We start from the raw sequence: 13,357 nt of genomic DNA, 5'->3' as shown, positions 1-13,357 counted from the left end.
AAAACAAGTTACAAGTGATATCTCCAGTTCTTACTTTCTGGAATGTTTAACATCGTTATTGGGGCCTATGTTTGCAAAGGATTCTCTAACTCTAGTAGCTAATGTGAATAATGCTACTTTATAATAAAGTGATAAGTTATAAGAGGTTTTATTCAACATAACTAATTGAAAATGTTTTGTTTGTGTTTTGTTTAAAACACAAATGTTTTAAATGTGTTTGCTGAAGCAAAGGGTGGTCTCATAAAAGAAAGTAAAACCACTGAAACTCTTGTCAACCCTTTTCCTAAAATGTCACTGCAAAACTAGGCATTAGCCAAAATGAAGGGACAAAAATACATTGTATTAATATTTCTTGACTATTTGGATTTGGAGCATTAATGGCAGAAGGTACTCCCCTGGATTCACGTAGGTTCCTTAATCTGTGGTAAAGTAAGGTTAAAGTATCTAATGTTGAATAAGGCCCTCTCCCTCAAAAGGACTGTTTTGTTGTTTTGGTCTTGGTCACGTCAAAATCAGCCAACTAAGGTAATTGTTTCTGAAATTTCACAGTATAATTTTTTTCATTGAATTCTTTTTTTTTTCTTTTAATAAAGTAGCCCATTTTACTGTGATACCATTTAAAAATATTAGCTAGAACTCACTGTGTATAGTATTTATGAATAGGTATTTCCAGGTGTGGAACTCTTTCTTCATACTTGGGCTCAGTCTCTCTTGATGTGGGAAGGAAGAAATCTGACTTCACACTCTTGCATACATAGCCTGGGGCAAAAAAAGCACACTAGTTTTGAAACTTACTGATCAGATAAACCGAATCATCTAGCTCTGAGAGATACAACTGAATACATAGATAGGTCTTTACTGAATGTTTTTTGCTGAGGTACTGTTGTGCAGCAAGGAATCCAGAATTTATAGTACACCAGGATTTGTGAAAGTGAATATTCTAAACTTAAGAACAGATTAGAATGATTAAATGTGTGCAGTATTTTGTATATATGTATAAAATTTGGGAAAGCTGAACTAGGATTAGCAAATCTGAAAACATGCTTTACAGTGGCTTCATTCAGATGTGTTTGATTGATGTACAAATAACTGAATATCATACCAGTTATCATTACAAGAATTATTCTTGTCATAACTTTTCATTAACTTTGTATATGTTTGTATAAATATTCTGATTTTCTGTTTATTGTAACAGAGTCAGTGCAGTTTCCATATTGTTTATACTGATAAATTAGATTTCACTGACCCAAGCAAGCCAGTTCTAAAGATGCCTAGACATGATTTGGTGTGCTTAGCTTCTCAGTTTGCTTACCACTTATGCACATGTGCAAGGCTTTATGATTCCACTAGGGTACTGTGTTTCCCTGTCCAGCCACCTTTGTTTCATGTAATACCCATTCAAGATTTGAGCTCTCTTTGACCCATTGTGAAGACAGCAGGTGTACCAGAAATACAGGTTACTCAGGTATTTGGCTTTTACAAATTATGAATTGTTCTTATATATATCTTAAGTTTTTCTTTTATCTAAGCATATATTTTTCTTTTTTTCCCAACTCCCAATCTCTTTTCAGGGCGTGATTGACTACATTTTCTATTCCAAGACTCATATGAACGTGCTTGGTGTCCTGGGGCCTTTAGATCCTCAATGGCTGGTTGAGAACAACATCACTGGGTGTCCACACCCTCACATCCCTTCAGACCACTTCTCACTGTTAACACAACTTGAACTCCACCCTCCACTCCTGCCTCTTGTCAATGGGGTTCACTTGCCTAATCGGAGGTAGTGGAGTACTGCCCCGCAAAGACGGGGGTCTGTTACCATGGACCTGTACAGTTGTAAATCAAAGTATGTAGGAGTGAAGTATGGCCATCCTTAAGCTGCTTCTTCAGGTTCCTTTCATTATGTGTTTGCTATAAGATTTTGTACAATTTTGTGCATATTGGTATCATTTGGCACTAGGGCTGGAACCAAAGTATTATCACTCTCTTTCCAAATTTTTAATTTAACATGTTTTTAAGTGGGACCTTCTTCATATTAGATTAGGAGTCAGCATTCATAATTGATAAATCACCAGTTCAAGGCCCAACAACAGGGTATTTGTTTTTCCAGAACAAATACTTTTGAATGGTTTCAAGTGAGCCAACCATTTTTCATTTTTGTGAAAGGCAGTTTTTAAAAACTATAAATAAAAGATTTTAAACTGAATGATGGCATGCCTTGCAGGAAACGGCCTTGAATTTCTGTTTTCCATGATAACAAACTGATTTTTGGCTCCCCAGTCATTTGCACATTAACAAAGCACTTAAATTTGCTAGGTCTGTACGTAAACTAGCCGTAATGAGAAAAACTGAGAAATGAAAGGTGATTGCACAATATGGTTTCAAAATCAAGCATTTAACAGCACACAACAATTTGTTGGGGAAGTGCTGGTTGGTTTTTTTTTATTTGTTTGTTTTGTTTTTTGAGGAATCATTCTGTATTTTGTTCCCCTATTAGTTATAACCTTACTAGAAGTGTTAATTCTAAGTCTGTCTGTTCATTTTCTTTATAGGAAAACAACGGGTAATTGCTACTGCCACACATCTTGAAAATAGAATTTGGTCTATTTAGGATGCCCACAAAATTAGTGTCCAGTATTTTTTATTGTTTCCATCCACCCTTTTCTGCCTGGTTGTGCTGGAAAAAACAGATATTATATGATCTGTATCATTTTTGCTGTTATGGTCAAATGTTTAAAAAATAACTACTGAATGAAAAGGCCCTGATCAAAGTTTTAGAAGAAGAAAGCTACAAATATTCCATGTGTTTCCCAGAGTAGGTCAAGTGGCTGTTGGTTTTGGCTTTTTGAGGTGACAGTGGAAAGGATTTGGGAGAGAGAACAGGGAGTAGTTGAAAACCTTGGATCATTTTTCCTGACTCTAGTTGCCAAATGGCCATTATATGCTTTTAATCTTTGTTTCCGTTGTCTGTCAGGGTTGAATTAAGAAGCTACTGGTTTATTCCCAACTGTTGATGCTCTTTAGATATGTTAGAATCCTTTTTTCGCCCAGGAGGGGCCAGTTGAAAATCTGTGACTCAAGAGGCAGTGGTTGAAATACCATTTAATGGGGGAAAAATTGGTTGGCTACTTGATGTTAATTACGGCACAGTAACAGGAAAAGGTTGTGTCTGTGTTTTTAAGTTTTTCTTTATTCTGCTTTTTTGCTGCTATAAGAGTTTTCTGAAATTTATATTTTAAACTTTTCATGCACTTTACTGTTTCTAGTCTCAAAATGTGATATTTTTAATAAACAAGAAACTTTCCATTATGTGAATGAAATTTTAAAAGAAAATAGCCTATATTTGTGTTTCACTAATATATAAAGTACAGGTCAAATTTAAATTATTTAATTAGTTTTAAATATATACAATTTGTCTCCTCTTTCAAACCTGACATCTTAGGCTGTTTTATTAGTCTTAAATGATGCATTTCCTGTGGTCATTTTATACTGATTTCTTCCATAGTAAATTAATCAGGCTACATAATATGATATTTCCCCTGAAGGGTAATTTTAGTGCGACGAGGGAGGTGGGTTGATGTAATGTCATATATGGGATTGCATCAGAAGGGTTCTGTAAAGCCTAAACTCCCTTTTAAAAGTGCCTAGTGATAGAGGCGTTGTTTGTCATCTATTATAATTGGAATGTCATTGTAGTTGAGTGAAGTTTGATGTAAATAAAATATTCTTTTAAAAATGTCAAGATATCAGAATAAACAAAATAAACAAAGAAACAACCCTTAAGATGACAGATTTTCCTCAATGTGCAGGTATCCCTTCTTATATACCTCAAGCATTCAACATCTAGCCATGCAAATTGATTACATAGTACTGGAAAGTAGAATAGCATGAAAAACTTAATTTTGTGGACATTACCTTTTTTTGTAATCAGCTACTGTATGTTTTATTTTAAATCTTTTGTTTTGGGTGGGTTTTCTGCTCTGGAGGTATATGCACTAACAAAACATTTTCCTCCTTTCATCTACGCATGTTAATTAGCAATGTGAGCAATATTTCTTACCATACTTCACTCCCAATATTTTTTGAGATGTTTGTATAAAATGGAATTTAAAAGTTCACTTATGATTGTATATGAACCACAGAGGAGCCCATTTATTAATAAAAAAACTTTTTTAATAGTTAAATGTAGAGGGAAAAATAAAAAAAATTGGGAAACATTGTAAACAGCTTAAGTTTATTTTGTGTATGATTGAGGCACTCTGTTGCAGGAAGGTGTGTAATTGGGTTCTCTCTGCTTCCAAATGCACTCTTTCAAACCATTCATTATCCTGTGTATTTTTAATGTGGTTTTAGTAAATGTTGGTAGTAGCTCTGTTAAAGTAGGTAATTGTGTTCTGTTTTGGGTGGCAAACACACTTGGGGCATGGTAACCCAAATTTCATGTGCACGGTTTCCCTTTAGCCCACTGCCCAAATTTCACACACCCTTCACCCTTTGTTCCCTTTGTAAAAGGAGTGGTATCTGTTTTGAGCTGCCAATTCAGATGATCAGAAATGCTGCTCTCCTCAGTATTGTCTTGTTAAAAACACATGCCATTTGGACCTTTGGCATGAAAAGCCAAAAGGAAGAGGTGAATGACATATGGTATATATTCAGTGAAAGTAAAATATTTATGCTCATATACTTTCTGGTTCTCAGAATAAGTTAATAAGCTTTATGCCATGGGGCTGCTGCATATTTTATCTGAAGATAAGAGAAAATTTGGGCATTTTTAGATTGTGATAATGTTTTTTTTTTTAACTGTTAAATATGATTTCTGATATTTTTCTAAGAACTGGAGTGTTCTTTAAATTTATTGAAACCGTGCTGTTTGACGAGGGGAAAACTGCACTGTTTGGCATTACAGCAGTCATACAGTACATGTCGTCACTCACTCTCTCAGGCATCAGTATCCGCCTCATAGCTTTACACATTTTGATGGGGAGTCTTGCAGCATCCTCAGGACTGACATCTGGGAAAGGCTCAAATCCATGTACTGCTCCTTGCTTGTTGACTTTGTTTTAAAATATTGTGCCTGGTGTCAACTTTTAAGCAACAGCACTGCCTAAAAGCAAGCAGAGAACAGAATCCCAGCACCATTCTATAGGCAACTTTTTAGAATTCAAATATAGTAAATCTGTTCAAGATTTATGATGTTTTATGTAAAAAACTTTTTGTACAACGTAGCTGAATACTTTTGTTTCATTTCTTTGATGTAAGGCGTGTGAACGTTCGTTTGAATATCACATGTTAAAGTCAGGTATGGCACAATGGGTTCTGAGACCAGCTTTTCCTCCCTCCCATTTGCCTTGTTCCAAGCTCTTTCTTTTCAGATTACTTTTCTGATATTCATAGGCAAATATTTAATTTTACTAATAAGCATCCTGTGTGAATGTATTACAGAAGCCACTGTGTTTTAGTGTTGTAGTTTGCAGAAATATAAAGCTTCATTTCTTATTTGTCCCTATTTGGTGTTTTAAAGTTACCTATTAAATCACAGAGAAGCAAGGGAGAAAGTTGAAAGATCCTGAAGGCTCATATCACTTGATTCTACGGCGGGTTGTATTAGAATTGAGGATGTGACACATTAAAACTGGAACACGGGCAATCATATGGTGTTCCATTTTAAAATTGTATCTCCTAAGTATATACCATTAAATGGGCGAAAGATTAAGTTTGAACTTGCATTTCCAAGAGTTTCTAAAAATCACTAGTGCCATGTGTAATTTCAAATCAAATAGCAAAGAATAGAGAAAGCACAAGAAAAAAAAAAAAAGGTTAAATGTGTTCTTCGATGGAACCAGAGGCATGGTTCTTCATTCCCAATCCAAGGCTAGATTTTCTAGCAATAAAAATTGACTGTGTCCCCAGTACTTACTTCTTTGTTTCGAAGGTCTTTGTATTCTAAGTTTCTGAGGGATTTTAATAGCTTTGTAAAATGTACTGACTGATCAGTAGCTTCAGTCACAGAAAACGTCATCAGTTTCTGATAAATTTGGCAGGCCCTGAGAATAATGGCTTCATAGCAAGCAAAGACCTTAGTGCACATCTTCAAAATAGCACTCACAGAAATGTGAGTTCTCACATTTGTAAGGTAGTCTTTCTCTTCTACCTGTCCTCCCCCTTAAAAAAAAAAAAAACACCTTTCTAATGTGTAGAAGATTTGTTTAACCTTTTCCTTCTGAACTGTATCCTGTTTGTAGAACTCTGTGAATTATTGGTACACAAATTAACTAGGGAAATTAGAATATTTTTCTAAGCTAGGAGCTTTAAAGTTTTGAATTCGTAGACAGATGAGAACTTTTATACTTATGGTTGCTTTGAGTGATTGTAATTTTTTAACAGTATCATGATTACTAAATTTGAATTCAAACCTAAGTAAATTAGTTCATCTTAACCTGGTTTATTTACCAAAGTTGTAATCTGTTTAAGAACAGGATGCCAAGAACATCTTGTGTTTTACAGCATGATACATCTTCATTGTGTGTCACCTTAAAGCTTAAAAGAAAAAAGAAGGTTCTTATACCTATACTGTAGGGTGTTCTGAACAAGATCCACTGAAAGAAAAAGGTAGTTCTTTTCAGGAAGGTGGTAAGGGAGAACGTGCATGTTTCTTGTTTTTAACCAGATGCCTTGTGTAAGTTTCTCTGTTAAATCACAAGTTCTACAAGAAATAGGGAAATACCAGGAAAAGCAAGCTTTATTAGCCTAGTTAGTAATTTCTTTTGGCATAAGTTTGTTTGGTTAGACTTGGTTATTCTTGGAACCAAAGGAAAACAGGCATGTTGAGGTTTTATTCAACAAACATTATGACATTGAAGTAACGGAATTTTAAGTAAAATAATTTTCACTTTCAAAGCATGTGAAATAAGGACATTTCTGCATATTAAATGTTAATTTTCTATGGCAGTGGTATAAAATTTAGTAGCATTGTACTGACACAAGGAATTGTGTCATCAGAAATAAATCACATTATGAAGAGTGTTTGCAAATGCCAAGTGATATGAGTCTTTTGGCACAGTAGCATTGGGTACGTTCAGCTTCCAGAAACTTTCGGAAGACATAGTTTGGCGCCTACTAGTTGTTGTTTTTGTTACAACAGTCTCCCCAAATTTAGATAATTTCCCTATTTGTATGTCTGTCACTTTTAACTCGAAAGCATAAGCATCGTGGTAACCCTCTCAGAAGGGGTCCTTTCTTGCTCATTTCAGTTTTGTGTTAATTTCTAATTACTGATATATGACTATTTCCTTTCAAGTTATCAATGGTTACATGTACCACATTTGTTTAATTAGTTAACTCACACAATTGGCTCAGCGTTGGTGTGTCAGACAATGGCTTTGCTTCTCACCGAACAGGCTTAGTTTCCCGCTACTTGTTTAAATCTTGACGCAGTAGGTGATGCAGTAGTCCGGGTGTGTATTTATTCAGAAACTGTACTGTCCTTTCTCTGTGCTTAATTTGCTTAATATATATTTCCTTACCTTTGAAATTCTTGAGCGGTGCTCTGCCAGGTTTTGGGGGTGTGGCTTGGATGGCTGTGTTGCTGCACACTGGGTGTGGAATTGTTCAGTGTTGTGAGTGGCAAATTTCTTAAACACCAGCAGCACTGAGAAGTGCACTATGGGCATTCGTACAGTTGTCCACATGCAAGCAATTCTTTCATCTAGGAGAAGCTGAGGGGTAGGATTCGTTGGAGTACTTAGTATTATTTTGAGAGGGATGAATGTTTCACCTTTGGGTTTTGTTGTCTGAGTGGAGCGGGGCGGCATGGAGGGAGGTGGGTTTTGTTTGGGGTTTTTTGGAGAGTGTGTATGTACCTTTTCTCTCTGAAAGGGCCAGGGTGTTGGTCAAATTCACCGTGGATTAATTTATATATATTTTTTCTTTCGTGATTTCTTTCAACCATAAAACAAGTGCCAACTAATTGTCCGTGAGGTGACTGACTCTTCCACTCAGTTTACCATTTGAATAGGGAAGGGCTCATTTATTTTAATTTCTTGGCATTAAATTAATTTCCATTGTTTTGCATACATTTGAGTCATTCTGTGGCCTCTAAAGTGTTTTTGTAACTAATTAAATGGTTGGAAAGCAAAGCACATGAGTTTAACAATGAGCAAGAAGTTTTGGTAAGTTTCCTTGCAAACTTGGTAGTTTCTATTGATGCTATTCCAAAACAGATTCTACTGTTTTAGGTTGTGTATTTACTTTGCTTCTGTCCTAAGAAAAAGCCAAGCCCTAAATCAATTTGTTATTGTGTTCTAATAATCAGTTTAAAATCTGAGATTTTCTTTCTTTTTTATTAATCAGAAGATTTAATGAAGTGCCATGTAATTGTAGGTTGCTAGTGTTTAATGTTTGATAGACTGGTTCTGTGGTGTTCTAATCATTTAACACTCTGTCATCCCCGGAGAAAGTGGTTCTACGCTTAACGGAACACATTCTCTCTGACAAAATCACCAGCTGCTTTATTTTTCTATTTATTACGGTTAAACAGTTGATGAGGTCTGTATCTTGACCAAACTGCTCAGCTGAGATGTTTTTCACAATAGACACTGTACAAAATATGCGTGCAAAAGGACACAGTTGGGTGGTAGTATTTTTTCATTAATGTGAACATTGACTAAACAAAGCAGTCCTGCCTTTTAAATCTTGTGGCAGCTCAGGAGGGAGGTGCTTAAGAACCTTAACTACTATGTCAGATGACAAAATACTTTTTTCCATTTTGGAGATTGGGTACTGCTCACACATGATGTATAGGGCTAAATATATGCTTGTTTCCTCGCACCTGTGTACTTCCCCTTCTCTCCCTCCCGTTCCTTCCCCTGTAGGCAATAAATGGCCATTTTGCAACTGCATACCTTTGTCTTGGTTTTTTACTCTTTATGTGTGCAGTTTAAGGGTCTGCTTTAAGGTCAGCATATCGCTTCTAAAGTGAAGTTAGGAGTCAAGGTCAGGCAAAAATTTCAAATTCATACTACATTTTTTTTTTTTCCTGGTGAAAACTATATTACTACTTAAGTAACACTTTGTTTAGAATAGATTTGGAAGATAGTCGTAGTTATGAGACTTGCTTTGGCTGAAGAAATCTGAGCAGAGGGCCATGTGTCACTTCTGAGTGGGGCTCTAAGAGCCAGTGTGCAGTTTGTCATATTCCCTTTTCTTGCCTTGATGATCATAGAAACATACGTTGAGATCAAACCTCTCATCCTAGATCCTTGAGTAATTATGAACAGAGCTCCCCTGCTGAACTACGTAGGACATGCATGTAGTGTGAGTGAAAAACAACCACCAAATCTCAGTGTCTTAATTCAATAAACGTTTGTTATTACAGCATAATATAGCCGGTCCTGACTGATAGACAACTATCAGACAGATCTTCCGAGTTACAAGTATCGACCAATCTCAACAGGTGAACCTGCCAAGACTTAGAGTTAAATTCATTTAACAGACATTTGAGTATCTGCTATGAACAAGATGGACAGGTTCCCCATCCTCCAAGAATTCACTTTCCAAATCCTCTTCTATTTATGATTAAGGAGAAAATAATGAAGTGTTTTTGTTAAAGGTATCTTAAATCTTAGAATCTTGGAAGAGGAGCGGGAAAGGCACACAGTGAAATAATTAGGAATTCTGAAAATTATGTTTAAGGATATTCAGTAGAAAAATGATATTAACACATGGTGTGATTGGGACCAGATTATTTTTAAATGAATAATTCAATATTATTATTGAGTGAAACATAATAAAAAACTGAACTGCCCAGTTTAACAAGTGTTTAAGGAAGATACTGACAGATTATTTTCGAACAGATTGCTAAGAACATCAAATCTCTAGGCTGAAAGCTCAGTGCCTACTGATTTGTCTTTTCTACTAAGGACCCATTGTGAGCCTGTCACTGACCCTGAGGACCATCTCTTTACAGAGGCCTTGATGTTGGCCAGCATTTTGGAAGTCCTCCAAAAGTAGAATCACTCACCTCTGAAGTGGATCTTGAAGGGACCAGGTTTCAGGATACTGCCTTACTAAGAAGACATACAGGGCAATCAAGACATTCACCAGGTGACCTTGCATTCCACCATGTGATCTTGGGCAAAACACATCCTCATTGGTAAAATGAATATAAGAAACTAAATCCCATGAAATGGTTCTCTCAAAAAGCAGACACCAAGACAAGGGCTTGCAGGCAGGGGGTCTATTTGAAGAAGTGATCCCAAGAAAACAGAGTAGGGCACTAGGAAGAATGAAATAGGGAAGGAGGGAAAGCCAAGTCAAGGATGCACTGTTGAGCTAATCCTCTGGGCAACTGGGGCATAAACCTGCCACTGACCTTCTGAAGAGCTGAATGGAATGCACCTCAAAATTGTCTTCGTGAGGGGTAGGAGAGGAGAGGATTTGTTTTGGAGTCCCATCTCCCATGAGGCAAGGGTTGATCCATGGGTGTTAATTCCTTTTCCTATCCATGTTTGTACACCTATCAAATCCACTAAGCAGGTTCCTGCAGGTATCCCTTACAATAACAGTGGAGAAATGGGGTGGGAGATGGTGCAGAAAGTGAGAAACATTTGGTGGAGCTGAGGCTACAATTAATATATGATTAATGTCATCCTCCCTCTTCCATCATGCATTCCACATCTAGCTTTGCACCACCACATCAGTAGTCTAGGTTGCTTCCCTAACGTTGGGTGACCCAGACCTTCATCCCAACAAGATGTATCATGCTTGTTGGGCCATTGGTAAACAGTCTGCTAACCCATACCTGGGCATGAAATTACCAAGAGCTGCCCAGTGAATCCCGTGGATTCCAGACATGCTTCTTCCTGCCTCCCACTTTGTAGTAGTAGCACCCGTATTTTCTCATGGCAGTTTAACACTAGCATGGTGAGCCCCACATGGCCCCTTCCTGGGGGCAACCTACATCCAGTGCCTGGGCAGTGTGGGCACGAGGGCCTGGTCTCAGTCCACACCTCAGCAACTCTGAAGGGCCAACCCACCAGATGTTCAGATTTCCCCATGGTGCCTCTGTTGAGACTTCACTGTAACCCAACTTCTCCCTTGGTCCAGTTCTAATTCCTTTCGTGGGGTGTGATTCTGAGAGCACTTCCTAAAGTAATAAGTTTCCTGAACACTAATCTCCGTCTCAGAGTATGCTTCCCAAGGAACAGGACCTGCCACGCCAAGTTTTAAGGAGTCATGCCAGAAGCATATTAGGACTGCCTCCAGGACTCCCTGCTAAGACTTTAAATTTTGAATCATTAGAGAGTGCCACTGTGTCAATAAATTGTTTCTTATGTACTCTTACTGAGGTCTCTCTGGCCCAGCGCTTTCAAAATCCACTTCCACGTGTCTCTCCAGTTCCTGGTCATAATGTTAGCCCAGGTCTTATAATTCTTTGGGAAAGTGGTTTTCTTCTGGTGTATTCCTCTGCACAGGCTGTGCTGTGATGTTTCCAGGGGGAACGGCACCAACCCTTTACATTTTCTGGAAGTCACTTCAGCCCGAGGGGGAGGGGCTTGCAACAATGAGGGGGGGTGCAACAGCACTGGCTGCCTCTTACTTTGTTTGCACCTTTGTGTTTTGGTTTTTTTTTTTAACATCTTTATTGGAGTGTAATTGCTTTACAGTGTTGTGTTTCTGCTGTATAACAAAGTGAATCAGCTGTATGTGTACATATATCCCCGTGTCTCCTCCCTCTTGCGTCTCCCTCCCTCCCTCCCTATCCCACCCCTCTAGGTGGTCACAAAGCACCCAGCTGATCTCCCTGTGTTTGCACCTTTGTGATCAGAGGCAGCAGTTGGCAGTCAGAGCACAGAGCCCCAATATTTGGAGAACTGGGTTCTGTTTGCTCACCCTGCCTCCTGCAAGCTGTGTGCTGGCTGCTCCAGGAACAGGTGCACAGCTGCCTGCCACGAGGCTGGGGGTGGGGTAGCTGCTACTATGCTAAGAGCTGACACTGACCAAAATTAATCCCGATTTACCTTCCAAGCCTTCCCCTGGAAGTTTCAAGTCTTCGGTAGACTCCAGAATTCTCAGATAGATTGTGCCAGTGTAATTGTTGTCTAGGTGGGGAGGCAGATTCCTGGTGCTTTCTACTCTGCCATCTTCCTAGAACCCTCCTTCATGTCTAACCATTTTTAGTGTCAATACAACCACAACCTAATGCTGCTATGTAACAGGACGCCGGTGTCCTTTACACGAATGTGCTCCTGTCACAGGTGTATTTCTTAAGATTTTGGCAAAAGAATGTCTTCTGGGCCCTTCAAGGTGAGGGTATGGTTGGGAGCGGCTAAGCAGTTTGTACATTTTGAACCCGTTCCAGAGTCTCATCTCTAGGATTCTCCAGATGCCTTTGCCTGTGCCTGTGCTACCCACTGTGGTAGCCACTAGCCTCATGTGGTTGTTGAGCACTTGAAATGATAGTTTAAAAAATAGATTAGATTAAAATATGGATCCTAGAAAGCTAGGAATTACATATGTGGCTCATATTTCTGTCTGATAGTTCTTCAGTGTGCCAAACATGTTCAGCCATCTTTGCCTCATGTGTTTTTGGCATTATTTTACTAACCTAACAGGGTTAGTCCCACCCCCTGGTGCTTCAATCAACACATTTAATCCTGAATCCCAGGCAGGTGTACCCATGTCAATACATTCACGCTGATTCAGTCTTCTGAATTTCATTCTTCTGAATAGTCTCAGAATATATTCTGCTGTGGTCTGAATGATCGTGTCACCTAGAACTCATACGTTTGAATCTTAACCCGCAAAGTTCGTGATATTAGGAGGTGGCGCCTTTGGAAGGGGCTTAAGCCATGAGGTTGGATGCCTCATGAATGGGATTAGTGCGTTATAAAAGAGGCTCCAGAGAGATCCTTTGTCTCTTCACCATGTGACAACACAGCAAGAAGGTGCCATCTATGAACTAGGAAGAGGGCCCTCACCAGAAGGTGACCACACTGGTGCCTTGATCTTGTTTTTGTTTGTTTGTCTTTTTAGGCCACGCCACGTGGCTTGCAGGATGTTAGTTCCCTGACCAGGGGTCGAACTCGTGTTCCCTGCAGTGGAAGCACGGATGCCCAACCACTGGATGACCAGGGAAAGTCCCTCGTGCCTTGATCTTGGATTTCCAGTCTCCAGAACTGTCAGAAATTTCTGTAGTTTATAAGCTGCCACTCTGTGGTATTTTGTTATCGCAGCCTGAATGGATTAAGACATATTCCTATACATGTTTTCAAGACTTCTTTCAATACAAACTGAGAAAATTCTGCAGCTCCTTTGGTGTATTTGCTGTCTTTCCCTGGAGCAGGTCCTGTACCAGCTT

General features: G+C 38.5%; 1 protein-coding gene across 6 annotated transcripts in view; it reads left to right on the top strand.

The window, feature by feature from the left end:
• CNOT6L (CCR4-NOT transcription complex subunit 6 like) overlaps positions 1-11,599 on the top strand; it is a 122,866-nt gene extending 111,267 nt beyond the window's left edge. For 5 of the 6 annotated variants that reach the window (XM_032633757.1, XM_032633754.1, XM_032633755.1 and 2 more), the window contains one exon: positions 1,572-8,897. In XM_032633757.1, coding sequence (XP_032489648.1) covers positions 1,572-1,784 — 213 coding nt within the window. In that variant the 3' untranslated portion in view covers positions 1,785-8,897. Of the gene's footprint in view, positions 1-1,571; positions 8,898-9,964 lie in introns of those variants that run through there. The other variant, XM_032633758.1, reaches the window with a different exon arrangement.
• Positions 11,600-13,357: the final 1,758 nt, after the last annotated feature.

This window comes from Phocoena sinus, chromosome 5 (genome assembly GCF_008692025.1).
Source record: "Phocoena sinus isolate mPhoSin1 chromosome 5, mPhoSin1.pri, whole genome shotgun sequence".
NCBI lineage: Eukaryota > Metazoa > Chordata > Mammalia > Artiodactyla > Phocoenidae > Phocoena > Phocoena sinus.
Note: the sequence above shows the minus strand (reverse complement) of the source record. Positions and strands in the feature narration are given on the sequence as shown.